The 27,934-nt window shown below is 41.6% G+C and overlaps 1 protein-coding gene across 1 annotated transcript in view; it reads left to right on the top strand.

The window, feature by feature from the left end:
* The first annotated feature begins 885 nt into the window (after positions 1 to 885).
* ERCC4 (ERCC excision repair 4, endonuclease catalytic subunit) overlaps positions 886 to 27,934 on the top strand; it is a 33,925-nt gene continuing 6,876 nt past the window's right edge. The window contains exons 1-10 of the mRNA XM_008141572.3: positions 886 to 1,222; positions 2,483 to 2,663; positions 6,144 to 6,339; positions 7,688 to 7,895; positions 10,089 to 10,269; positions 11,262 to 11,390; positions 12,767 to 12,877; positions 14,831 to 15,428; positions 17,184 to 17,276; positions 25,210 to 25,322. Of these exons, the coding sequence (XP_008139794.2) occupies positions 1,016 to 1,222; positions 2,483 to 2,663; positions 6,144 to 6,339; positions 7,688 to 7,895; positions 10,089 to 10,269; positions 11,262 to 11,390; positions 12,767 to 12,877; positions 14,831 to 15,428; positions 17,184 to 17,276; positions 25,210 to 25,322 (2,017 nt within the window). The 5' untranslated portion in view covers positions 886 to 1,015. The remainder of the gene's footprint in view (positions 1,223 to 2,482; positions 2,664 to 6,143; positions 6,340 to 7,687; positions 7,896 to 10,088; positions 10,270 to 11,261; positions 11,391 to 12,766; positions 12,878 to 14,830; positions 15,429 to 17,183; positions 17,277 to 25,209; positions 25,323 to 27,934) is intronic.

Consider the following 27,934-nt stretch of genomic DNA (forward strand, 5'->3'; position numbering starts at 1 on the left):
ATTTTGGGACACCCAGTGTATATTAAAAGTATACATTTCATGTTACAGAGGTTATTTCTGGACTATAGAATAACAAATGATTTTTATTTTGGCTTATATTTTCTATTTTCTAATAATGAAGGTGGGGGTGGGGGGGGAGATTTCTACATAGAACAATTCTTTTCATTAGGTTAACAGGCATTTCTAGATACAGAACAACAACTATCAAAGGTGTCCCTCTAGTGGAAGGTGGTACAGGGCTGCTGTGGAACGCGTGGTTGAGACTTTATTTTAAATAACTTATTGTATTCGAGACCTTCCGAGAGAAACAAGAGCCCTGAAATTAGTAAGCTATTCTACTTACTCAAAACATTCTTAAAGAACAAGAACACTTGGAAGATTGACAAGTAACTTTCTCAATTGTGAAAGTCCGGGATTTAAACTCCTTGAATTTCATTCTCCTCTCCTACTTTTTGGTAGTTTGTTTTCTAGGTCCAGGTCTAGGACGCCGGACTTTCAAACCCGAGGTACCAGACGAGGTGGAATGACTGAAGGCTTCTGGGGGTGGAGGCTTATAGGGGGCACCTGTCTGGACTACTAGCACCTTCCTATGACTGCATGAATCTTCGCTCCATTGGGCTTCCCGTGGACTGTGTTCGGCCAGCACTTGTCGCCTCGGCTCGGCTCGGCTCGGCTCGGCTCGGCTCGGCTCGGCTCGGCTCGGCTCGGCTCGGCTCGGCTCGGCTCGGCTCGGCTCGGCTCGGCCCGGCTCGGCTCGGCTCGGCTCGGCTCGGCTCGGCTCGGCTCGGCTCGGCTCGGCTCGGCTCGGCTCGGCTCGGCTCTCTTCGGCTTCCTTCGGGAGACGCACGGCTCGGCCTCGGTTCCTCTTCCTCCAGCGCTCGCGTTCTGGAGCTCGGCTCTCTTCGGCTGCTTTCGGAAGATTCTCGTCGCGGCCTCGGTTCCCCTTCGGCCAGCGCTCGTCCTCTCGGGCTCGGCTCTCTTCGTCCGCGTTCGGCCGCGGCCCGGAAGGGCGCCCATGGAGCGGGGACTGTCGGCTCGACCGACGGCTATGGCGCCGCTGCTGGAATATGAGCGGCAGCTGGTGCTGGAGCTACTGGACGCGGACGGGCTGGTAGTGTGCGCCCGCGGGCTCGGCGCGGACCGGCTCCTCTACCACTTCCTCCGGCTGCACTGCCACCCGGCGTGCCTGGTGCTGGTGCTCAACACGCAGCCGGCCGAGGAGGTGCGGCCGCCGGCGCAGGGCTGAGGGGACCCCGAGAGCGATGGGGGGCCTCCCGAGCGGATGCAGGCCCCGGCGCGGATGCGAGGCCTCTGAGGGCGGTGCAGGCCCCCCGACGCCGGGATGGGGGAGGCGTTGAATGAGGGGCCCTGGGGCAGATGCAGGTCTCTGACACGGATGCGGGGGGACCCGCGGGGGATGCAGGTCCCTGACCAAGGGCAGTGAGAGCGATGGAGGGGCTCCGACAGGAGTAGGGGAGGCCCCTGAGAGAGAAAAACGATGTCTGTAGGAGGATGGGAATAATGATGGAATCCCAGGGCTGGCTATTTAAAGGGTTTGCTGGGGTCAAAGGAGTAGGATTGGGGAAAGGGGTGGGAATGGGGGTGGAGGAATCTCGGAGGGTAGCGGGGGGCCGTGAGAGATGCTGAGGCTGGGAGAACCTTGTGGGGAAGAGGAGGGACTAAGGTTCACCGGAGCTGTGGGAGGCGGGCCTAGGATCAGAGGGGGCGGGAGGGAGCTGGAAGCTGAGGATATTGGGGAAGGGGACCCGGGGTTGAGGAGGGGGATACACCTGTGCTGGGCGTGTTGAGAGGTGACGCGGCCGGGTCTGGTCGGACAAGGCTGATGAGCCGGAGACAGAGCAGGTGGCAGGAGGGACACGTCAGCTGGGAAGAGGGACCACAGTCTCCTTGAGGGCAGGGATCCCGTGCCATCCACCTAGGCATCACCTGTGCTTGACGGAGGCCTTAGCACCACGCAGCCCCACCCCCAGGCCCCAGTAAAGGCGGTACTGAACTGAAGGTGTACCCCCATTGACATGATGATGAAATTCCCTCTAGGGAGGATCTTGACCGAACTAATAATGCACACATTGCCTGGGAAGATACCCCTGGATATCTTCTCACTGGTACAAACCTGGCTTTGGTGGGAAGTATTTTTTTTTCTTTCTAGGGAGCAGAAGTCTTTTAACTCCGGGTTTGAAAGCCTTTTTTTTTTTTTAAATCATTATTAAAATGCTAATAACACGTGCAATGATTCCTTCGTGTGAGCCTCAAAACAAAACACAAACACGAAAACCCTAGTGAAGTGCAGGCTGGCTGGTTGATCAACATCCAGTAGCGACTTAGTTTGTATCTGCATGATTAATGTAAGCTCCTTATCGCTGAGGAAAGCAGCGGATCATTTAACAGACAAGTCCCTGCAGCCTCCTAAAAACTGCCCCTTGTATGAAACAGCCTGCTAACTGGGTTTCTTTTGGTGTAGGAGTATTTTATCAATCAGCTGAAGATAGAAGGAGTGGAACACCTCCCTCGCCGCGTAACTAATGAAATCGCAAGCAATGGTCGCTATGAGGTTTACACACAAGGAGGTGTGATATTTGCAACCAGTCGAATACTTGTGGTTGATTTTTTGACTGATAGAATACCTTCAGATTTAATTACTGGTAAGAATTTGAAATTTTATCATATATAAATTTGCCTTTTTCGTGTGTCTGTCCCCTCTGCTAAACTACTCTAAGCTAGAACCTTCTTGTGAGTAGCATTGTATGTATTTTCTCAACATTGTCCTTTTAGCCATTAGCACAATGTCTGACACATTATAGATGCTCAGTAAATATTTGTGGCCTGAATAAGTAAACAAATAAATGTGAGACTGACTTTTCCTTGTTTTCTAAGCTCATATTCAGTAAATAACGTGGTAATTGGATGGCATTTGCTTTTAGGACCTAATCAGACTTGAAATGTTTATAAATGTTCTTTGTATATTTCCTACAATATTTGGTTTTCCTCTTTAAAGAGTATTTTTTCTCATGATGTGGATTAGACCAAATAGTTGCTTAATTATGTTGAGAAGAATGGTTTCTTAGCTAGAATTAATATAGAAAAGGAATTACTATTATTTGTTTTTTTAGAAACCTTTTCTGATTTCCCCAAAACTAATTTAGAGGCTCTACCTCTGTGACCTCAGGTTATCCTGTGCTTCTCATAGCACTCAGAACACCTTATAATATTTGCTTATTTGTCTGTCTGGCTCATGAGAGAACAAGCTTTGTAGGCACAAGGAACAACTTGTTCATCCCCGGCTCCAAGTAACTGGTACACAGCAGGTACTAAACACGTATTTGTTGGATGAATGATGAATTTGTTGGGTGTACTGTGATCTGCAGTGAACTTTTGGAGGGCAGAGAGACTTAGGAAATTCATAATTGTACTTCCCACTTTGTCCATCATATTGCTCTGAACCTAGGAGACCCTCAAAAAATATTTAATGAATAAACATAAGAATGCATTCTTTTTATGGCTCATGGTGAGCTGATTGTTATAAGCTGTGGCACAGACCGTGCAGTCAGAATCACCTGACTTTGGTAATGCCACTGCTTACAAGCAAGTTACTTAATTTTTCATTAATTTTTTTCATGAGTTCCAGTTTTCTCATTTCTTAATTGCTTAGTATTAGTGCCTGGTATGTAAGAAAACACTTAATAAATAATATTTTAAAAGTATATTGGTATTTTATAACCAGAAATCTTGATAGATCATAACGTCTTTTACTGTTTGCACCTTTCCTGTAAGTTGTTTTGTCTTTATTTTTTAGGTTGATAAAATGAAAAAAAAAAATCTTGAAACCACCACCAGATGTCAGTATTGCTCTTTCAATAATACTTCAACCTACTTAAGCAATCTGAGTCCAATAAACGTCCAAAGTAGAGCTTATACGCAGTTTCTAATTAAAAGTTAATTTCTGTATGACCCAGTAACTCATCTGTAAATTGGAGGCAGTAATACTACCTTCCTTCTAGGATTATTGTCAGGGTGAAATGAGATAACCTATGTAAAACTCTTAGCATTGTGCATGGCACATAGTAAGCATTCTGTGATTACTGTGTTGTGAATGTTCCTGTCCTCAGGCAGTTTAGTGGAGGAGACCGACGTAAAAAAAATATTTACAGTACAGTATGAGGTGAGATACAAGATGTTATGGGAGCACAAAAAAAATCAGTACGCTTTTATGGGATTAGAATTGCCCCAGAAATATGACCTGCTTGTGTTGTTTTTATTTCTTTTTTTAAAAAGTGGGGTTCTCCGATGGTGTCACTTGGTAGGAAAAACTGGGTTTTGGAATCTTTGGTCTCCCATTACTTGTTGGATGACATTAATTAAGTCGCTTCTCTTTCCTGGTCTCATAATAATGCCTACCTCATAGAATTATTGTGAGGATTAAATTAAATAAAACTCTATAAAAGTGCCTAACCCCAGGGCCTCGGATATTAGTTCTTTTCTCCTTCCTCTATTGGGCTCCAAAAAAATGACAGCCTGTTAGAGCACAGCGTTTTCTTAAATTGAGGTTCACCTTTTCTTTAGAAGGAATTTTTAATTGTATATAATATTTCAATCCAGGCCAGCAAATGTGGCCCAGTAGAGTACTTGGAAAAACCCACCTACTAGGTACAGAATCTTTTCTGAGTAGTAAATTAATTATGTACATGTACTGGAGTGATTGAAAATCCTTTGTTTACAAATTCTTAAATAATACTATTAATTTTTACCATATTTGAAAAACGATTTGCTTAGGCCAGTGATGGCGAACCTATGACACGTGTGTCAGCACTGACACGCGTAGCCATTTCTGATGACACGCGGCTGCTGAGGCGCCCGCATGCCGAGGATGAAACATTTGCTGCTCCTGAGGATGAAACATTTGCGAAATAATGTTTTTTTCCTCAAAGTGACACACTACCCGAGTTATGCTCAGTTTTTTGGCGAAGTTTGACACACCAAGCTCAAAAGGTTGCCCATCACTGGCTTAGGCAAATAAATGTTAGCTCCATCCACCATGATCCAAAATTTAAACACTAAAATAGTAGAATCTGAATTGAATTTATTGAACTACTAGAAGGGTCATATATTGCAATTGGTGTCATTTTCTAGAAACTAGAAGTGATGACAACTGGGGCAAAAATGTGCAAGTGCATTTATAGCAAATATATATAAGACTATATATAACAGGCTTGGTTTACGTCTACAAGGCTGAGAATCATCATAGAATAATTGAGTTTTTGACCCAGAAATGATGTCTATGCATTCTTTTACCATCTCATGTCTGTCCCTAATTTATCACTAATCATACCACAACAAAATTCTATATATATATGAAAGATCATCTGGTCCAGTGCTTGTTTTATAAATAAGGAAACATGTATAATTGTCCGTGTTTTTGTGATTCAGAGGTGTTATCACCACACCCACACCAAAAAAAAAAAAAAAAAAAAGTATGTATTAAACATACTCATTAAAAGTGTTTATTTTAACTGGACTAATTTACCTCTCAATAGAATACTCTGATTCTGAAAATTGAATTATTTTAATAGGTGATGCAGATATTGCCGAAACTTCTAAAATGCAGCGATCTTGTGTAGTCCACATCTCATTCACAATAAAAGGAGAATTAGTAACCCACATAGCTTTCAGAAATGCTTTCTCTGTGCCAGACACGCCCTACCCCAGGGCCTTTGCTCGTATGATTTCCTCTGTCTGGAGCTCTCTTGGCCCACAGAGTCTGCAAGGCTCATCTCCTCATCGGCCTTGACTCATACGACCTCAGTGAGGCCACCCTATCTAAAATTTCAAACCACACCCTGCACACATACTCCCCCTCCTCTGATTTATTTTTTTCTCTTCAGCTCTTATCTCCTTATAACCGACTGAATATTTTACTTATTTATGTTTTTAATAGAAGTGACATAAGGACTACGTGCTTCCTTTGAGGCTATTCTCCCAGCCTAGAGCAGTGCTTGCCCAGGCTCAAGTAGGCACTCAAGAAAAAAGTGATGAATAAGTGACTGAAACTGAGCCTAAAAACTACATTTATTCTTGTAAAAACTACATCAATAAATTGTAATTGAAATTATAATTTCCCCCTTCAGGCATCTTGGTGTATAGAGCTCACAGAATAATCGAGTCCTGTCAAGAAGCATTCATCTTGCGCCTCTTTCGCCAGAAAAACAAACGTGGCTTTATTAAAGCTTTCACAGACAATGCTGTTGCCTTTGATACTGGTTTTTGTCATGTGGAAAGAGTGATGAGAAATCTTTTCGTAAGGAAGCTATATCTGTGGCCCAGGTAAATAGCATTATGTGATCAATTTCTGAGAGACTCTGCTGTCATTTAACTTTGCACTTTAATGTAGTGTAAAATTTACTGTAATTGGACTTGATACATGCTAGTCAGGTTCATAACAAGTGCATCCAAATATAAATAATATATGGTCACCACATTTGTGATTCTTTTAAAAGGAGAAAGAGATTTGATAGTTATTTTTCTGGTAGCCCATCAAAACCATCCAAATGCAGCCATGTTATCCTTTCTCATCCACTTAATAAAACTCCAAGAGAGCTATCTAGAGACTCATATACACAGTAGCTGTAGGTGAACTACAGATTTATTGGCCCACTTCCACTTTGAAAATAACCCATCAGGGAAATAATGCCCAAAGATTTTGAAGAATTTCAGTAAATTTCTAGGAAAGAAACAGTTTTCAAACATTTTGCAACCTATGCTAATAGGTATTTTGGTTACACTTTATAGTATTTAAGAGTAGTTGTTGTCTTTTTTGTTTCTTGATTATACCTTATTTTGGGTATCCACAAACTTTTCCTGAAAGAGGCCAGTTTGTAAAGATTTAAGTTTTGTGGGCCATGTGGTCTGTTGGTTATTCAACTCTACTGTCCTAGCATGAAAGTAGCCATAGACAATACATGAACCATGGGCATGGCTATGTCCCAGTAAGACCATTTATAAACATAGGCCCAGTCCTGGCTGCTGTGGCTCAGTTGGTTGAGCATCATCCAGTGCACCAAAAGGTTGCCCGTTCGATTCCTGGTCAGGGCACATGCCCAGGTTTTGGGTTCGGTTCCCAGTTGCAGTGCATACAGGAGGCAACCAATCAATGTTTCTCTCTCATAGTAATGTTTCTCTCTCCCTCTCTTTTCCTCTCCCTAAAAATCAATGAAAACATGTTTTTTAAAAATAGGCCCAGGAGTTAGCCCAGACCCGTGGTCGGCAAACTGCGGCTCGCGAGCCACATGCAGCTCTTTGGCCCCTTGAGTGTGGCTCTTCCACAAAATACCACGGCCTGGGCGAGTCTATTTTGAAGAAGTGGCATTAGAAGAAGTTTAAGTTTAAAAATTTGGCTCTCAAAAGAAATGTCAATCGTTGTACTGTTGATATTTGGCTCTGTTGACTGATGAGTTTGCCGACCACTGGCCCAGACCATAGTTTACTGACCCCTGCTTTATTTGAATAATTTTCATTCATGAAGGTTAAAAGTATTTCTGAAAACACTGTCATTTTGCTTTCTATTTTGTTTGTTTCTTAATTGCATTTTAAAAAATTAGAAAATTAAACCGAGACCAGAAATACATAGCTGTTGAAACTCTAGAAAATATTTGAAAAATATTTGTCCCTTTAGGTTCCATGTAGCGGTAAACTCGTTTTTAGAGCAGCACAAACCTGAAGTCGTAGAAATTCATGTTTCTATGACACCTGCCATGCTTGCCATACAGACTGCTATACTGGACATTTTAAATGCATGTCTAAAGGAACTAAAATGTCATAACCCGTCGCTGGAAGTCGAAGATTTGTCTTTAGAAAATGCTATTGGAAAACCCTTTGACAAGGTACTCTATTTCTTTTCCTTTTTAAGCACAGTTTGTTGTTATAATTTTAAAGAATGCCAGATATTTTAATATTTGCGGTGTTCTTCATAGGAATTTGCTGTTGTTTATAATTAAATTGGAGTTGATTTAAAGTACAGATAGCGTCTTTGGTTTACTGGAAAGTAATCATTTGTAGTAAAATACGTGGATTGGCATATAAGCACAATTCTGATTTTGCAGTGATTATCTCATTTTAAATATAATTAAGAGGAGCATAAATAACCTTTTTGCTTTTAAATGACAGCATTCAGATATCTACAGGTAGAAGAGTTTTACATAAGACTGCTTCAGAATGTATAATCTCTTGTTTAGAGTAAAAATAATTTGGATGAGTTTTCATTACTGAGGAATGTGAAATTTGTTGTCTTAAAGTTACATTCTGAATTGAGAAAATGGTAGGACTTTAGTTCAAGGAATTTTCTAATTTTTTCATCATAGGTTAATATTAATACAGATAGGTAAATGTCTGAGACTGAATTGTAGATTCGTAAAATGCTCACTCTTTAAGGATTCCAGGCACCTTTTTTTTTTTTTTTTTCATATTTTGGTAGACTAAGTTCCTTTCTTTAAAATTCTAAATCAGTTTCTTTGTCACTGGAAGTAAGACAGAGTAGTTATAAAAAATGAAAAATTTAAATCCTCATTTATTTGATTCTCAAAAAAAATCATATCTTTTACTGTGAAGTAATGATACATAAAATGAATTTCCTCTGTTAATAAAGTAAAGCTTATTAAAATTTAGTGTGTGGTGAAACCACACACACACACACAAAAAAAACCCTTCTTTTAATAGAATGTCTATATCCTTAGAAAAACAAAACATAATCTAGTATGTTTTGCACTAACTTTCTGTTTAACATCCCCTGGCTAGTAATAGTCAAAGTATTGTTTTAGGTATTCTTTTAGTAACCAAACTAAATATAGCTATAACATGCATCTTGTTAGAAAATTTAACTCTTATAGATGATTTTACAAAAGAGACAGGCGTTACATGTCCCAGTTTGTCTAGAACAGTTCCGGTATCTGCCTGTTATTATAGAATAATTATTAATAGTATAATTTCATTTTTACTGGAATCCTAGTTTGGACAATAAATTTGTTAGATAAGATGCCATGTAGTGATACTGCTTCCATGTCATGCTGCCAGTATTATCCGTTTTAGTTACAGAGTGAGTTTGTGAAGGAAGTGTTCATGTATATAGCTGTGGATGTGTAGATACCTGCACTGTATTTACAGTACATAAAGTTGTTGTGTGTTTTAGTCAACTTTTTATTATCTTAAAAAATAATCAAGCCCAGCCGGTGTGGCTCAGTGGTTGAGCATTGACCTATGAACCAGAAGGTCACAGTTCAATTCCTGGTTAGGGCATCCGGGTTGTGGGCTCGATCCCCAGTCTGGGGTGAGCAGGAGGCAGCCAATCAATGATTCCCTCTCATCATTGATGTTTCTATCTCTCTCTCCCTCTCCCTTCTTCTCAAAATCAATAAAAATATATTTTAAAATAATATTCAAATTTAGTCAGTTTGTTAATTTAACAATTTAGTCAATTTAACAGTTTAGTCAGTAATTTAACACTATTTGCCCATCCATGAATCACACTTAAAAAAAAAAAAAAAGAGCTAAGATCTTTTGCACCAACAAATTAAGATACAATTATTTAATTTAATGCCATGTAGTTTCCCTGGTTTGTGCCCTCTGCTCCATTGTCCAACTGGACCCCACAACTTTATCAATCCAGGATAAGGTCACAGCTGAACTTGGCAGAAATTGAATGTCTGAGCTACATGCTTTGACTCTTCCTAAAAAGAAATCATTAATTATCTGATGTTTATCAGGCATTTTCTCTTCTGATTAAAACTGTACATATGGACAATTATGAATTGACTCTATCTGATTATAAAGATTCTACTGATGAGGCACTCTGGATTGTATTTGAAAAATTAAACATTATTTTTAGAATCTTATGAACTGAAATTTCTATCCACTTCCTTGGATGATAATATTTTGGATATTTTTATTGTGATAAAATATACATAACATCATTTTAATCATCTTTTAGGTATATAGGGGATGATGTTTTGAAAGTATAATCTGTATTAATAATAGCTATACTGAACATATTTTAGCAATACTAAATCTTACTCTTGTTTTAGACAATCCGCCATTATCTGGATCCTTTGTGGCACCAGCTTGGAGCCAAGACCAAATCCTTGGTTCAGGATTTGAAAATATTACGAACTTTACTTCAATATCTCTCTCAGTATGATTGCATCACATTTCTTAATCTTCTGGAATCCCTGAGAGCAACAGAGAAGGCTTTTGGTCAAAATTCAGGTAGGAGATAAAAATACTAATATTCTCCTAGAAGCTGATTTGAATATAGTTCTGGGTTTTGTTGAGGAATCAGGTGTGGGGAGTGCTATATTCACCTACATGATATACTAAGGCTTCAAATTACATTTTACATTCCTAGCGCAAGGATATAGGTTTTATTGATAGCTAATGTTTCCGCCTACTTAACTTCTGTTCTCTATAATAATAAATATTCATATCCATTCTGGGCAATTTTATTTCTAGAAAAAAATCTGTATAATACAAGCAGTTCCCAACCTAGAAATAGCTTGCATTCTGGAAGGTTAGTTGTTAAGAATTTAAAATTCATTTTCAATGCAGAAACAGTAAGGCAGTATGGGGTTTCATCAGCTAGAGTGCTGAAGACCAAAGATGAGCTATTTGTAAGGAAACATAGCATGCACATATGACTGGGCACTATCTTGCTCTGCTATCAGTCACATCCTTCCCTCACTGTTGTAGCCTAGGCGGGTGATTCTCAAAGTATGGTCCATGGGCCCCTGAGGCCAAGATTTAATACGATTCACAATTTTTACTGCTTCATCAGGGACATTCTTGAGTGATAAACTGCAAATGCATTGAAATGAAGAATACATTGATGGTTGGTACACTTTGGTTCCACTGCCTTGAGGTGCTTAGGCACCAGCAGTGTTACGTACTAACGCTTTTGCACCATCATAGGAAATGTCAATGCAGTGGGAAAAAGTCAAATCATGAGTTAGTATTATTATGAGAATAGTTATATTATTATGAAGCTAGACCCCCTGAAAATGTGTTGGGGTCCCCCAAGAGCCTGTAGGCCACACTTTGAAAACCACTGGTCTAACCAAACCGTGACAGAGGCCACAGGAGGAGGGAAGGTGTAGTTCAGAGAACAAGATGGCAGCCAGGTGTATATATAGATCATGGGACCATCAGAGATTCTTCAAAATTTTAAGGTTTTTTGTTGTTTGTTTTTTAACTCTTTATATTAGGTTGGCTGTTTCTTGACTCCAGCACCTCGATGTTTGTAAATGCTCGAGCAAGGGTTTATCGTGTTCCAGATGCCAAAATGAGTAAAAAAGGCAAAATGTCCGAAAAAATGGAGATTAAAGAAGAGCAAGGTATCTTGTAGGCTTGAGTCTTTAAATGTGTCTTTTATTTCAGTATTTGGTGTGGAATTGCTTATCAAGTTACACTGAAATTTTAAATCTTTTTTGGCCATGTGAAAATGTGTACCTGTCTGTTAAGTGTAGGTTATATGTAATGTATGTTAAAAGTATTCACCATGGCAAAAAACAAACAAAAGAAAAAAGTATTCACCATGGAAAATCCTTAGAATCCATTACCAAAGAATTCAAAGTAACAAATGCCAAGTATCAATCGAGTGTATTCTTACTGCTGCATAAGGAGTATAGATTTTTATTTTAACTTCAGAGTAATTACTATTTGGGGCACTTAAAGTCTTAGTGGAACATTTTAACATCCCTTTAGTTTTTAGAGAACATAAATATACTAGAATGAGGCAAATACAGATTTTATTCCAATGTAATTAATATCATGTTTTTAAAATTAAATTTATTGGTGTAATGTTGGTTAATAATACCAATAAGTTTCAGGTGTACAATTCTATAATACATCATCTGTATACTGCATTGCGTAGTCTCCTTTCATCACCATATATTTGACCTCTTGTCCCTCTGATAACCACCATACTGTTGTCTGTGTCTGTAAGTTTGTTTGTTTTGTTTGTTCTTTTGTTTTATATCCCACGTGTGAGTGAAATCATATGGTTCTTGTCCTTTTCCATCTGACTTATTTTACTGAGCATGATACTCTCAACCTACACCAAACTAAAAAGTTTCTGCACAGAAGAAACCATCGACAGAACAAAAAGGCAACCGACTGAATGGGAGAAGATATTTGCAAACGATATCTTTGATAAGGGGCAAATATCCAAAATATGTAAAGAACTCATACAGCTCAACAACAAAAATCATTGATTTCTTAAGGCATGGGATAAGGTTAATGCTTACTTTCTAGTACAAAGATCTATCTTAAAACTTAATTAAACGTATTAGTGTTGTGAAATAAAAGTTTGACTGTTGTCTACTTCTATTTTATGTTCAGGACTGTGAAAATCATGGGGATTTTAGAAACAAGGAATACTGTTACTTTCTACTGATTGTTCTGTATAGCAGGTCATATATAGCATCACAATTGACAACTAACACAGACTTATCTCTTATTAGTGACCATGAATATCACTTTCTAGCAAGGCATTATGAAACTTGAATTAATGTTGGTTTGAAGTGCCTTTGATTTAAACCACAAAGAGACTTTTTTCAAGGAAACAGATTCTCCCTGGCATTATGGAGGAAGCTCAAAGGAATGGGCTTATGGAGTAATGCTTGTATTATCTATTGATTTGAAAATCTTCAGAACACTTTGTGGGTAAAAATTGGCACATAGAATGATATTATCTTTTATTTATATACAGAAACAAAAAAGGAACTGGTCCTAGAAAGCAACCCAAAGTGGGAAGCGCTGACTGAAGTACTGAAAGAAATTGAGGCAGAAAATTCCGAGAGTGAAGCCCTTGGTGGTCCAGGTAGGAAAAGGAGATGCTGACATCTGCTTTCAAAAATCAAACCAATGAGTCTTTTTTATTAGCTCTTTAAAAATAGCTTACTACTGTGTTTATAAAATGTAGAAGAATAAATGCCAAATGAACACAGAAATCTAGCAGCAACCCCCTATCTCTATGACTTTCTCCAGGTTAAATCACTGTGTATTCATGAAAGCAGGTTCTTTTACTGGTTGGGTTCTCAGGAATTCTATTTAAAGACACAGCTAATCTCCACATATATATTTACCAGGCTTGAAATCTGGAATCCACAAGGAGGAAGCTAAAGGGTCTTACGTTTTATTTTCTCAGCAAGTATCTTTTCAGGGAAGCCTAGACTATTATATGGAGTGACATTGACTTAGCCTTACAAAAATTCCAACTTTCAGGGCTGCTTTCTTCAAACATGAGTATACTAGATTAACATAGACTAAGCTTGAGCTAAATTAAAAAAATAAAGCCAAACAGAAGGTAAAAGAAAACTAGATTTTTAAACTAATTGAGTCTTTGAAATCCTGCAAAGCAATAAAGGCAAGCACACAATCCTTTTATTAGTAAACTAGAGGCCTGGTGTACGAAATTCCTTCCAGCCTTCTTTTCCTGTATCTTCTATTTCACTTTGATAAAGTCATATGTAGATGAAATTTCTGGATATAGAATTGATGAGTCAAATGATACTAACATTTTTAAAGTTCTTGAGACATATTACCACATTGATTTACAAAAAGTTTTTATCAACTTCTGTTTCTTCTAGCAGTATAAGAGTTTATTTCTTTTTCACTTAGGTAACAATGACTAGAGAGTCTGTCTATTTGTGTATATATGTGCACATCCTATATAATAAAAGGCTAATATGCAAATTGACCCAATGGCAGAACAACCAGTCGCTATGATGCGCACTGACCACCAGGGGGAGTGTCGCTTAACGCAGGAGCTTCCCCCTGGTGGTCAGTGCGCTCCCACAGGGGGAGTGTCGCTCAACCAGAAGCCAAGCTCGCCAGCCAGAGGGCACAGGCCAAGCTGAGGAAGGCCACCCCCCCAACCCCCCCAGTACACAAATGTCATGCATCGAGCCTCTAGTACAGGGGTCCTCCAACTTTTTAAACAGGGGGCCAGTTCACTGTCCCTCAGACCGTTCGAGGGCCAGACTATAGTTTAAAAAAAACTATGAACAAATTCCTATGTACACTGCACATATCTTATTTTGAAGTAAAAAAACAAAACGGCGAAAACACCCACATGTGGCCTGTGGGCCGTAGTTTGAGGATGCCTGCTCTAGTATATGTATAATTTATCAATTTGATTGGAGAAAAATATTATCTTGTTTTAAGTTTTGATGTTTGATAGGCTCAGTATTTTCTCAAATGCATTTCCTCTTCTGTCTTAGTTTTCTTTGCCAACTTAGGCTATGTCCTTACTTTATATCATCTTTTTACACAGTAAAGATATTAACATTTATCATTGTTGCATAACGTTCTTTTTTTGTCTTTTGTTTTTTAATGCACAGTGTTTTATTCTTATAGAGTCAGTCTTAACTTATAGATACCGATCTTCCTGAGATTTTTTTCTGTTGCTTTTAAGTCTAGAAAATCATCTGTAGCCAGACAGATTAAAAAGAGTCACCTTTTTTTTTTTTTTTATAATTTAATCTTTAACATTTGACTCTGTAATCCACTTGGAATTTATTTTGGTGTATAAGATTCTCTGGGAATTATTAATTAAAAAGAACTTTTTAAAAGCCTCCATTATACAATGGCTATACTTTCATAAGATTAAATATTTCTGGCTTCAACTTTACTTAAAGTTTTACATGATCCTGCATCTAAGACCCCTTTTAAACAAATTTAGCACCAAGAGATAAAAATGTGTCTTCCTTGTGAGGAAAGGGGTGAGGGGGCCCATGGGGAATAGTGACATAATATTGTTCTCTAATTTTAGGTCAAGTACTAATTTGTGCAAGTGATGACCGAACGTGTTCCCAGCTAAGAGAGTATATCACTATGGGAGCAGAGGCCTTCTTGCTGAGGCTCTACAGGAAAGCCTTTGAGAAGGATAGCAAAGCTGAAGAAGTGTGGGTGACTTTCAGAAAGGAGGATGGTGCAAAGAGAACTGTGAAATCTAACAAAAGACCCAAAGACCCCCAAAACAAAGAAAGAGCTCCTACCAAAGAAAGGGCTCTCAAAAAGAAAAAACGAAAGTTAACGTTAACGCAGATGATGGAGAAACCTGAAGAACTTGAAGAGGAAGGGGATAGCAAAGAAGGATACCCTAGAGACTTATGCAGCAGCCCAGAGAGCTGCTTAGAAGAAATCAAGCACGAGGAGTTTGATTTAAACTTGTCATCGGATGCCGCTTATGGAATTCTGAAAGACCCCCTCACCATCATCCACCCACTTCTGGGTTGTAGCGACCCCTACGCTCTGACGAGGGTACTCCACGAAGTAGAGCCAAGATACGTGGTTCTGTATGACGCAGAGCTAACATTCGTGCGTCAGCTCGAAATTTACAGGGCAAGCAGGCCGGGGAAACCTCTCAGGCAAGTTACAAAGAGTGTGGAGTGTGAACTGCATCTTTAAGCCTTCAAATTCACAGTTCTTTAGGATTTAGCACCGCAACTATACCTGTTGCGTGTGGGTTTTCTTATCTTTCACATTCTGCTGTTATGTGTTGGTTACATTTATGAAACCTTATTTTGCTTTCTGATGAATCTGGGAGTTTACATAGGAAGGATATCCAATGTAGCATAACAGTGAGTCCAGAGGACTGCACGTGATCTCATTACTTGCTGCTCTGTTGTTATGTTCCATATTCTTTATGCACTGATTTGTACCTCATGGGGTGCTCTATCTAAACAAGTCTAGGAAATTTATATCCTAACTTCTCCCCAAAATTAGCATCATTATGACTCGGCTAAATAATTTCAATCTTCTAAAATGTCTTTCTTATAAATTTTAAGAAGTGACTCTGAGTTACATTCACATAAAACTAAAGTATTTGAGGAATTATTGTGCCAAGTTTTCTTGAGTTTCAAGAAATATCAGGTGAACAATCTACAGAAATATCAGATGAGAAAATGATGCCTCCCAAAGAATATAGTGTTCTGGCTCTCCAGTTATCTGAGGGGAAATAAACAACAAAATTAATATCCTGAACACAGTCTGAACCAAAAACAGAGCCAAAGAAATTTTTTCTAGCAGTTTAACGAATGCAGCCTTTCAGAGTAGAGATGAATGGAGGAAGTGGATCAGAAATAATGCAGAATGAAGAGATTAGATGAAGCTGGTAAAATAATTATAGGCTGGTAAATTTTTCATACTTTGCTACTGATCAACTTTGTAGATAGCTTGTCTGTTCTTTGTTGCCTGAGAATAAAATAGTATGATATTTGCAAACAAAATGTCAGAATCAGAAGGAACCTGGGAATTCAACTGCTCACTCTGTCAGTTGGACATTGAAGCCCACAGATGGTGAACCACTTCCCTCGGCCACGTGGCACATTCATGGAAGAGCTAAGGTCTCTGGACTCACTGTCCAGTGGTCTCTTCCCTGTTCACACTTTAAAGAATCTAGGAAGATGAGTCTAAAAGAAAAATCGAGGGCTGAAAAAGAGAAATATCTCTGATAGAAGGTGCAGGAAAGGGACAGAAAAGGTGCTTAATTCATCTTCATAGCAACAAGCAAGATAGAAAAGCAGACCTTTTCTAAAAGAAAAGCATATATCGAGTTATTTCTTGAGGAGCCTGATGTAATCCATATGTCTTCAGTGTCTGTGTGCTTATGTAAAATGTGCGATGACTCGGTGCTGTTAAGACATGAAAAAAAAAGAACTGAGAAATTACTTGTGAAGATAAAGTTCATATAGATTTCATTTGTTTATTTTTCACTAACAACTTTCATAAGCTGCTTTTCATAACTACTGTCCAACGTTTTAAATGCTTGTTTGGCAGAGATGCAAAGAAACATTGAAAATAGAGAAGCCACTGAGATTTTGTGTTTTCTGGTTTGTTTGTAGTTATAAGGAAAGAATTATTCTATCCCTCTCGTTCTCTTTCACTGTTTACCTAAACTCCCTTCTTCCTTTGGCAAAAGAAAATGACCCATGTGGCAGTGAAACCTGTAACAGGTGGAGTTCAGGCAGATGAATTTGAGTATGATTAATGGAACTTTTATCCTTAGTCAAATATTTATTATTTGAGCACTTCAGGTTGCTGATTTCAAATGCTATGCGCTTCCTTTCAGGGATTACAAGTTACATCTTTGCAATCTAAAAGAGTTCTGTCCTAACTTGCAGGGTTTACTTTCTCATATACGGAGGTTCGACCGAGGAACAACGCTATCTCACTGCTCTGCGGAAAGAAAAGGAAGCTTTTGAAAAACTCATCAGGTAATGCATGGACAGTATGAAAGCACAAACTCTATTGGAAAGGCTGCTCTGGGTGGGGCAATGTCTAAGAGCCCTCTGGGAGGATGGACAGGAGAAGAGGTTGGGGAGGATCACATCAAGGTAAATCCATCTCTAATTGCTTTTCAGTGCTTTAATAGGATATTAGAAATGTGAGGAAAACTACCTTTCTGCCTGTAAAGAAATATAACTTAAAACACCAGAAATATAACTAAAACACTACTTTTCAAAGATAAATGTTCTTAAAACTCTCTCTTCCTCTCCCCCATGCACGAGATTTCTCCCATTCCTTTGAATTATTTTTTTAAATCCCTGTACAATTTGCATTGTCTGTGGTGTGTGACTGCTTGACTGTTTCCTGGGAAACACTTTTACATCCAGGTCAGTTTAGATCAGATCGCTCTGTGAAAATATTTTTGAAAAGGTGTGATCTTTATCTGAACCTAAGTGTATGCTTTTGGGAATGAGTGTCCTTTAATGTTCTACATCTAAATAGAAAAGGCTTCTTAATTTAATATAAGGAAAATGTTTCTAAGTGAGATAGTCACAAACTGGATGGCTACCTCTCACCCCTGGTAGTGTTTGAGAAATCTGAGAATCTCCCACCAGGGACATTGTCAAGGAGATCACAGCTTGGTGAGGGAAAATGGATCAGATGATCCCTGAGAGGCCTCAGCAGCCAGGGCAGGGCTGGACAGGGCATCCTGGAGCTGAGGCAGAGAAAAGGTTAGACCAGAAGAGACTATGACCTGAGCTGAGAATAACTGGGCCATACCCATCTTCCAGGCCTCAGACATTGGCAGTGTATCAATGGCAATGAGAAGGCAGAGACCATTTTTAGTGGTAGCTAGCCTGCCAGAGCCCTAGACAAAATTTCAGAGTCGACAACCATCCTTCAACACTGGCTATGGACTCTCAGTATATGCATAAAATAATCACATTCCCAGTTTGTCCAGAGGCGTTGAGTGAATCAGTGCCATTGGGTCCTTATAGAGGGGCTCAGCATACTACATGGATATATCTTTCCCCTCCTCTGCTATTGTGATGTGCCTTATTCGTGGAGTCTTCCAGCTTCTAGTCATACAATTATTAGTCAGTCCTTTCAGCCTATGGAAATATATTTTCTATTAACATGTTCTGTGGAATGGTTTATATCAGGGGTCCTCAAACTTTTTAAACAGGGGGCCAGTTCACTGTCCCTCAGACCGTTGAAGGGCCGGATTATAGTTTAAAAAAAACTATGAACAAATTCCTATGCACACTGCACATATCTTATTTTGAAGTAAAAAAACAAAACGACAAAAACACCCGCATGTGGCCCGCGGGGCCATAGTTTGAGGACGCCTGGTTTATATGATATGTGTTTGGGGGGGGGGGGAGGGCGGGTGTATGTTTTTTGAAAAAGTTTTTGGTGCCTCTCTGTGTCTTCTATAGCTTTACTTTCCTCAGATTCAGTCAACAGATATTTATTGAGCATCTATTACGTGCCAAGCCCTGTGCTTACATTAAAGTGCTTAAGTTTCAGCAGTGGTGCAGAAAATGTCTCTGCCCTCCAAGAACTTGTCCTCTAGTGGGAAAGACAAACATTAAATAATTAAGCATTCAATGAATATTATAATAAATTGACACGTGCAGAGTGCTGCTGGCTGTGAAGGTAAAAGAGATGGGTGTAATAAGAGAGTGTGTCAAAGAGATCTAACCCAGTGTGGGGACTAGGGACATCTTCACTGCAGAAGTGATATTTAAGCTGATACATGAATGTGTGCTAGTTGCGAGGTAGACGAGGTGAACAAGGGGGTTGTGTTGACTGAGGGTGTGTATGAAGGTTCAGAGGTGCAAGAAGGCTGTTAAAGGATTTAAGACTTGACTCTGAAGGCAATAAGACACCATTGAAGAGTTCTAAGTATGCTTTTAAAGGCTCTCTCTGGCATCAAACTGAGGAATGGATGGAGCAGGGAAAGTGGTCAGAAAGCTATTGCAATTGTCTGATAAAGTGGTAGCCAAGATCCAGTTGATGAAGAGAGAGGAACAGATTTAAGAGATCTTGGAGATGGAATCAGAGAATTGGTGATACTGTGTGTGGGCTTCTAAACATTCCTTCACTCTTTTTACAACATCCTTTGCCTAAGGCTTCTGTGATTAAAGTAAGTGCCACCAAGTTACAAATGAGCACATAAAGCTAAAATATTCAGATTAGGTTACTCACATTGGTGTTCATGTTGAGGATCCCCAAGACTATCCTAAGCTCAGTGATTCACTAGAAGGACCCACGGGAATCAGAAAAGGCTGGTATCTCACAATTACGGTTTATTACAACAGGATACCGATTAAAATCAGCCAAGGGAAAGAGCACCTGGGAGAAAGCCCGGGAAGATCCAGGCATAGGCTTCTGAGTGTCCTCTCCCAGTGGAGTCACATAGCCGAGCTTAATTCTCCCAGCAGCAGTGCATGACCGTACACGCAGTGTTGTCAACAGGGGCCCCACCTGAGCATCTTTATTGAGGGTCAGTCACACAGACACAGAGTACCAACCTGACAGACTCTACCCCCGCTGGAGCAAAAGCACATTTTAGCATAAAGCATCTGATCCAACTGGTGCTGTGTGGCCCCAGGCCTCAGGCATGCAAACACCAGGCAGAATACTCCAGGGGCTCAGAGCTCCTCTCCCAGAAGCTGGCCACGGGCCAGTCCCCAGGAGACAGGCCTTTCTTAGGAATGTGCAGGGTTTGAGCAGCCCAAGCCTGCTGAGTTAACACTTTTCGTGCACAGTGCTGTAGCCTGAGGAGCCTGGTCAGATGTGGGGAGGAAGGTACTGAGAAGGTGAGTTTTTATGCTCCAGGCTTCCTTCATGAGGCTGCCTCTTCTCTGGTACATCAGGGAGAAGAGTACCTTAGCAGATTGTAGCACGGTATTGGGGACCCCAGATCATTCCTGGTTTATGTAAGTAATTCTGTAGATCAGAGGGCTCAGTAATGAGGTGTGGATAAACCGGGCACTTACTGGCAATCTTACTCAGCAGAACCCGGAATGTGGACTGTCTCCGACATTTCCATCTATACAATAGTCTCCATAGCAGATGGTAATGTATTAGTAATTTTATCTAAGCTCTGGCATAATTTTCTAAACTCTCTCAATGGTAATTGTCTACTTATTATTAGTTAGATCTTCCCATATTAAATAGCAATCAGAGAGTTATACTATTTAGAATCTTACAATATTTACTTTCCCAGAAAACCTGGGGAATTTGAGAAGTGTTTGTTTTGAAAAGCAAAATATATGTAAGGTGCATTGCTGAAAGAGCACTTGCACTAAACCTGTACTTGGAGAAAAATTTAATGTCGGAGTCAGATAATGTGCTTTTGCCAGGACCTCCTTCATGGGTGATGTAAGAATAAAAGCAGTACAACTATTTAAAATAACCAAAGAAGAATGAATCAAGCAATCGAGCTGGTGATGAAAAGATTGTTTGATGGGACTGAAGATCAGTAGATTACAGATGAGTAAAGAGAAAAAAAGATTGCACTTCTAAGTGTTTATAATAAAATGCTCCCTGGATAGGAAAATTAGTAATAACATTCTGAGTACACATAGTTTTGGAAAGGTCACTGCTTTTCAAAGGAAGGGGTAAGATTATCTGAAATGTTACAACTAGAAAATACGATCACAAAATGGGTTAGCATGAGGGCTTGAGTAAAGGCCCATTGGAAGAGACTTCAGTTAAGTGCCTCCTCCCCCTATTGTCATGTACAAGCAATTCACGCATCATTGAAGATGTTGAAGGGGAAGTAAGAAACTTCAGTATTTTAGATTAAATGGAAGTAGGAATCTGAATTTTTAAATTATTTTGTGTCTGTCACAGAGAGTAACTTGAATAATTATGTAAATGCTGAAAGCAAGGGACTGAATATAATTATGGCAAATTTCTGTTAAATTAATTTGAGAAGACAATATTTTCTTCACAGCTGTGGTTTCAGGAGTATATTTTTTCTCAAATCCAGTTTGCAGTTATGTTATAACATTTAATGGTAAACTAGCTCTTTTATTTAACAATACTAGAGGCCCGGTGCATGAAATTCATGCACGGGGGGGGGGGGGGGGGGCGGGGTGTCCCCTCAGCCCAGCCGGGACCCCTCGGGGGATGTCTGACTGCCAGTTTAGGCCCAATCTAGGATCAGGCCTAAACTAGCAGTCGGACATCCCTCTCACAATTCAGGACCGCTGGCTCCTAACTACTCACTTGCCTGCCTGCCTGATTGCCCCTAACTGCCCCCCCTGCTGGCCTGGTTACCTCCAACTTCCCCTCTCCCCTTCCCCGCCCCCTTGCTGGCCAGGTCGCCCCTTACTGCCCCCCTTGCGAGCCTGGTTGCCCCCAGCTGCCCCCTCTGCTGGCCTAGTCACCCCTAACTGCCACCCCTGTAGGCCTGGTCGCCCCCAACTGCCCCCCCTGCCGGCCTGGTCGCCTCCAACTGCCCCCCCTCTGCCAGCCTGGTCGTCCCTCACTGCCCCCCTCTGCCAGCCTGGTCGTCCCTAACTGCCCTCCCTGCTGGCCTGGTCGCCCCCAACTACCCCCCCCTGCCAGCTTGGTTGCCCCCAGCTGTCCCCCCTCTGCCAACCTGGTCACCCCTCACTGCCCCCCCTCTGCTGGCCTGGTCACTCCTAACTGCCCCCCTGCCGGCCTGGTCACCCCCAACTGCCCCCCCTCCCCCCGCTGGCCTGGTCGCCCCTCACTGCCCTCTGCCGGCCTGGTCGCTCCTCACTGCCCCTGCCTCTGCTGGCCTGGTCACCCGCAACTGCCCTCCCCCCCAGCCTAGTCGCCCCTCATGGCCCCCCATGCCAGCCTGGTCACCCCCAACTGCTCCCCCTGTTGGCCTGGTTGCCCCTCATTGTCCCCACGCAGCCTGCTGTTTAGTCGTTTGGTCGTCCCTCACTAACTCCCCTGCTGGCCTTGTCACCCCATGCAGCCTGCTGTTCAGTCGTTAGTGTGAGGGCGTCCTGACCAATTTGCATATTACCCTTTTATTAGTATAGATTAATTGAAACAGTCGAGGAATCACTTAAAAGTAATCGTCAGTTTTTTAGCACATAGATAATTAGGGGATGAGGTTACCACATTATAAGAAAAGTACACTTAGGTCTGGCCAGTATGACTCAGTTGATTGGGCATTGTCCTGTGCACTAAAAGGTTGCTGGTTCAATTCCCTGTTAGGGCACATGCTCGGGTTGTGCAGGAGGGGGCATGCAGGAGGCAGCCCATCACTGTTTCTCTTTCATCGACTTTTCTCTCCCTCTTCCTTCCTCACTCTCTAAAATCAATAAAAACAGATTAAACAAAGAAAAGTGCACTTATAATAACAGCTAGCCTTTTTTATAGTACTAACTAGAGGCCTGGTCCACGAAATTCTTGCACTCAGGGGGAGTCCCTCAGCCTGGCCTGCACCCTCTCGCAGTCCGGGAGCCCTCAGGAGATGTCCAACTGACGGCTTAGGCCCAGCTTCTGGCTGAGGGGCGCTCCCCCTATGGGAGTGCACTGACCACAGCGGGCAGCTCCTGCTTTCAGCTTCTGACCCCTGGTGGTCAGTGCGCATTATAGCAACCAGTCATTTTGCCATTCAGTTGATTTGCATATTATCCTTTTATTATATAGGATTATGTGCCAGGCACTGTTCTGAGTGCCTTACATAAAATGTGTAATCCTTATAACTGTTTTTTGAGATAGGTTTTATTATCCCCATTTTACAGATGAAACCGAAGCACTGAGCCATTAAATGACTTGCCTAAGACCACACAGCCAATAAGTGATTTCAAATCCAGGAAATAAAAATTCTCCAGAGTCTGCACTGCACCATGCTGTCCCGCCACTCACAGATTACAAATCAATCAGGAGATGGGAGTGCTCCCATGTGTGATATGCAGCTTAGCCAGTGTAAAGAATAGAAATAGAGAAAATCCTCAATGTTAACCCAAATGTGAAAGAAGAAGAAATTTAAGAGCAATAATTTTTTTTGAATGATTGGTCCTTTGTCCTCAACTAGAGTCTAGTAGATACAATGGAATAGTAATGAGCGGCTGCCAGAGCCATTGTCATTGCAAAGAATTTTCCAGCACGCAACACTTGGCACTGGTATTGAGGGTAAGGAGGGAAAATTGAACCGGAACTACTGTCTAACACTTTGCGTCTAAAATGGTGTACTGGTTATAACTGTGCATTTGTATATCATTTCAAATAGTATGGAAATTAAAATTATAATACCTATTCTTTAGTGGTATCATTTAGTGGTACCCTGCTCTAAAATTTCCTTTGTCATCCAGAGTAGTTGGAGAATTGGTCCATGTGATTTCATTTCCTTCCATTGCTAAGTCTTTTGCTGTGTAACCCTTGTTGAAATTATTAGTTAATATTGAAGATTCCTCTTCTGTTTCACCTTACCCTAGTCTCTTTTAGTGCAGTTTGTTCCATGTACCCCCATCTCTCATGGTTGCTTTGTTTCCTCAATTCAGTTGCAAGCCCTACAAGGGAAGAGAATAGCCCTATTCTTCTTGTCTGCCATACCTTGTACTAATTGGATACACAGTACTTGCTGTTTCAAGGCCCTGGCCAGTTTAGCTCAGCGGATAGAGCGTCGGCCTCCCAACTGAGGGGTCCTGGGTTCAATTCCAGTCAAGGACACATGCCCGGGTTGTGGGCTCAATCCCCAGGAGGGGGTGTGCAGGAGGCAGCCGATCAATGATTCTCTCTCATCATAGATATTTCTATCCCTCTCTCCCTCTCCCTTCCTCTCTGAAATAGAAAAAAAAAAAAAAAGAATATAACGTACTTTTTCTTTGGTTAATGATGATCTTGTCATGATTGTAGTTCCTGATTACAAACCTTTGTTATGAATGTGCAGTTCTGTTGATCTACGCAGTATAAGGTACTGAGCTACGTTGAAGACAAGAATTATCGTGTAATTATATTTGCATCTAGAGTACCTAGCACAGCACATAGGCACACTCATCAATATTTTTAAATAAATTCACCAGTGAGTGAATCAGTGCTGAGATGCTGATTTTTTTGTTTAAGTCTCAGTTGGAAATTTGCTTTCTTGAATCAACCCTGATTTTTCCTTTAAAATTGAGAGTGTTTAATGAAGTTTTTTTTAAAATCAGAGTTCTATCATGTATGTTTTCATTTTCTAAAATCATTGATTTTTAGCCATCCCTATTTATGATTACTCTGAACATACCCTATATAATAAAACCCTAATATGCAAATCGACCGAATGGTGGAACGACCGGTCACTATGACACACACTGACCACCAGGGGACAGAAGCTGCCCCCTGGTGGTCAGTGCACTCCCACAGAAGCCGGGCTCTTGGTTGGAGAGCACAGTGGCAGTGGCGGGAGCCTCTCCTGCCTCCACGGCAGTGCTGAGGACCCCTTGGAGGATGTCTGACTGTAAGCCAGCAGGTGGACATCCCCAAGGGGTCCCAGACTGCGAGAGGGTTCAGGCCGAGCTCAGGGACACCCCCCCCTCCAGTGCACAAATGTCATGCACTGGGCCTCTAGTTGGATACAAATTATTTAAATTATTTTTAATACTCAATAACAATAGCATGTTTTTTATTAAAAGTTTCAATAATTTATCTGCAGTGTTTTTAACATGCTTATTTCATGTTTGAAAGTAGTTAAAGAACATATATAATAGAAAATAAACAGCAGCTTTTTTAACTCTGGAAAATCAGAAGTAGTACCCAACCAAAAAATCCTTTTCTTGCCCATCACTTGTCTGGGCATATTGACTTCTAAAGTATTTCTTGTATTCTTTTTTACCACTACAGTCGTGTTGGTCATTTTCGATATTGTGATTTACAAAAGATTAAAGTCTGGAATTTGTAAATTAATTCTAAAATGTTTAAAGTGTTTTTCTCTCGCAGGGAAAAGGCTAGCATGGTTGTCCCAGAAGAAAGGGAAGGCAGAAGTGAAACAAACCTAGACCTGGTCAGAGGCTCCGTGTCTGTAGGGGATCCCGCCGACACTCGGAAAGCAGGTGAGTCCTGCCCTCCCGTTGCCTCTAAAGGAGGCTGTGAGGTTCCAGAGTTTCTATGCCGAGACTTGGTTTTTTCAACACTTAAAAACGGATGTCTGCTCCCAAACCCTAGTCTCCACTCTGCCATTTATTAACCCTGTGTCCTTCCTGAATCTAAGGCTCCTCCCCTGTAAAATAAGGGGGGTGTAGTTGATGCACCCCAGCTTGGAAATTAGTTATGTTCCAGCACTGCTTTTAAATGTGGTTGGTTGAGACTGAATGTACTTTTGCAAAGAAAATTTTGTAAATGGTTATTAGGTTCTTATCTTAACTGGAAGGAGCCAGTTTAACCAGAGATAAATAGGTAGGAGTTGTTTAGGTACATTCCCACTTGTCTTTCTGGATTTGTTTATTGCTTCTTGAAGCTTCTCCAGATCCCAGGTGTGTGTATTCTCATTGCTGTGTAGTATCCAAACTGCAGCAGACCACCAAGACCTGCTGAATTCCAAGTGCACCCTGATCCAGGAATCATTCCCCACATCCCATTTCCCCATGGCAGCAGCTGAGATCAGCCAAGTGACAGAGAAAAGCAATATGATTGAGTTGATTTAATCTTTGGTGGGGTCAAGCACAGTTAGAGCAGTAGGTCTCAGAATTTAGTGTAATTAAGAATAACCTCAGCCCTGGCCAGGTGGCTCTGTTGGGTGGAGTGTCGTCCCATACACCAAAAGGTTGCAGGTTTGATTCCTGGTCGGGGTGTGTACAGGAAGCAGCTGATCAATGTTTCTCTCTCACATCGGTAATTTCTCTCTCCCTCTCTCTCTCTGTCTCTCTTTTCTGTCTCTCTACCTTCCTCTCTCTATAATCAATAAAAACTATCCTTGGGTGAGGATTATTAAAAAATAACCTCAGATGCTTGTTAAAACTGTGGACTTAAAGGCCTCAGTTCATAGGCATTCCAATTCAGTAGATCTGAAAGCGTCTCAGGGGCTTTGATGGATGTGGTCTTTGGATCATCCTTTGGGAAATAGTGCCTCAGAGCATCTAGGTCTTTCTTTGGGAAGAAGATTCTTATTAACTTGAACAGATTGGTGGCATTTCATGCAGAACTTTAGAATGTAAGGCAGTATGAAGGAAAATAGATTTGAGCGTGGAGGTGCCACTCAGAAAGCTACTCACAGAAATCTGTCCTTTTGAGTTCAGTCCTCTGAGCCCTGTGTTAGTTGCCTATGGCCGCTGTAACAAATTAAAACAAACTTAGTGGCTTGAAACAACACACATTAATTATGTTACAATTATTATCTTACTAGGGGCCCAGTGCACAAATTCATGCACCTTGAAAGGAAATGTGGGCTGCAAGGCTGTGGTGGGCACAGGGGCAGGTCTCAGCCCATCTTCCGCGCCCCCCCTCATGGCCCCTGCCGCCATGGCCCCCGGTCCCCGGTCTGCCAGCAGCCCCTCTCTCTCCACCACTGCTCCCATGCACTGATGACGCCAGCCCCGCTCACACCCACTGATGACATGGAGCAACTAGGCTGGCGCCAGCAGGTGTGAGCAGGGCCGGTGCTGTCAGTGGGTGCGAGCAGCGACTGCGGCCCCAATCGCCCCTCAGGAGCAGGGGGAGGTGGAAAAGCCCTTGGGACTGGCGCACGGGTGCGAGCAGTGGCTCTGGCGCCGGCAGTGGGTGTGAGTGGGGCCATCGCTGGCAGTGGATGAGAGAGGTGGCTGCTGGCCCCGATCACCCCTCAGGAGCAGGGGGAGGTGGAGAAGCCCTGAGAGGCGATCTGGGCCAGCAGCAGGTGCGAGCGGTGGCTCCAGCTCTGGCAACGGGTGCAAGTGGGGCCGGCACTGACAGCAAGTGTGAGCGCCAGGCTGGACCACAGCACATGGGAGCAAAGAATTTTCAGTAACCTCCAGAGGCTTGCCCCAATTACAGTGACCAGTGCCCCAACTGGGTCTGGCGCCCCCCCGCTCACCTGCTCCACCATCCCACAGCGGCCAACACCCGCCATGTTCTGTGCACGCCCCCTGGTGGTCAGTGCACATCATAGCAACCAGTTGTTTGGTTGTTCAGTTGTTCTGCCGTTTGGTCTATTTGCATCTTAGGGTTTTATATATATACTAGACTATATATATATATATATATATATATACTAGAGGCCCAGCACTCGAAATTGCACGAGACCAGGAGTCCCGCCTGCCGGCGCCACGGAACCCATCAATGCACTTCCTGGTGAGTCCAGTCGTTGGTCGTTACGGCTACAGGCCTTTTATAATATAGATAATTCCAAAGTCCTGTGGGTCTCACCAGGCTAAAATGAAGGTGTTGGCAGGGCTGCATTCCTCCTAGGGGATCTGGGGGAGAACCCCTTTCCTTTTCAGGTTCTAGAGGCTGCCTGCATTCCTTGGCTTATGGCCCCTTCATCCACCTTCAAAGCCAACAGTTCCAACTCTAATTTTCCTACTTTCCTCTTTCACGTATAAGGACACTTGGTCCTGCCTGGATAATCCCAAGTATCCTAATCTTAAGCTCTGTAATTTAATCACATTGGCATGTAAAGTCACATATGTACCCGTTCCAGGGATTAGGACATGGAACTCTTTATGGGCTGTTATTCTGCCTGTCACAGCCT

The sequence above is a fragment of the Eptesicus fuscus genome, chromosome 4 (assembly GCF_027574615.1).
Source record: "Eptesicus fuscus isolate TK198812 chromosome 4, DD_ASM_mEF_20220401, whole genome shotgun sequence".
Lineage (NCBI taxonomy): Eukaryota > Metazoa > Chordata > Mammalia > Chiroptera > Vespertilionidae > Eptesicus > Eptesicus fuscus.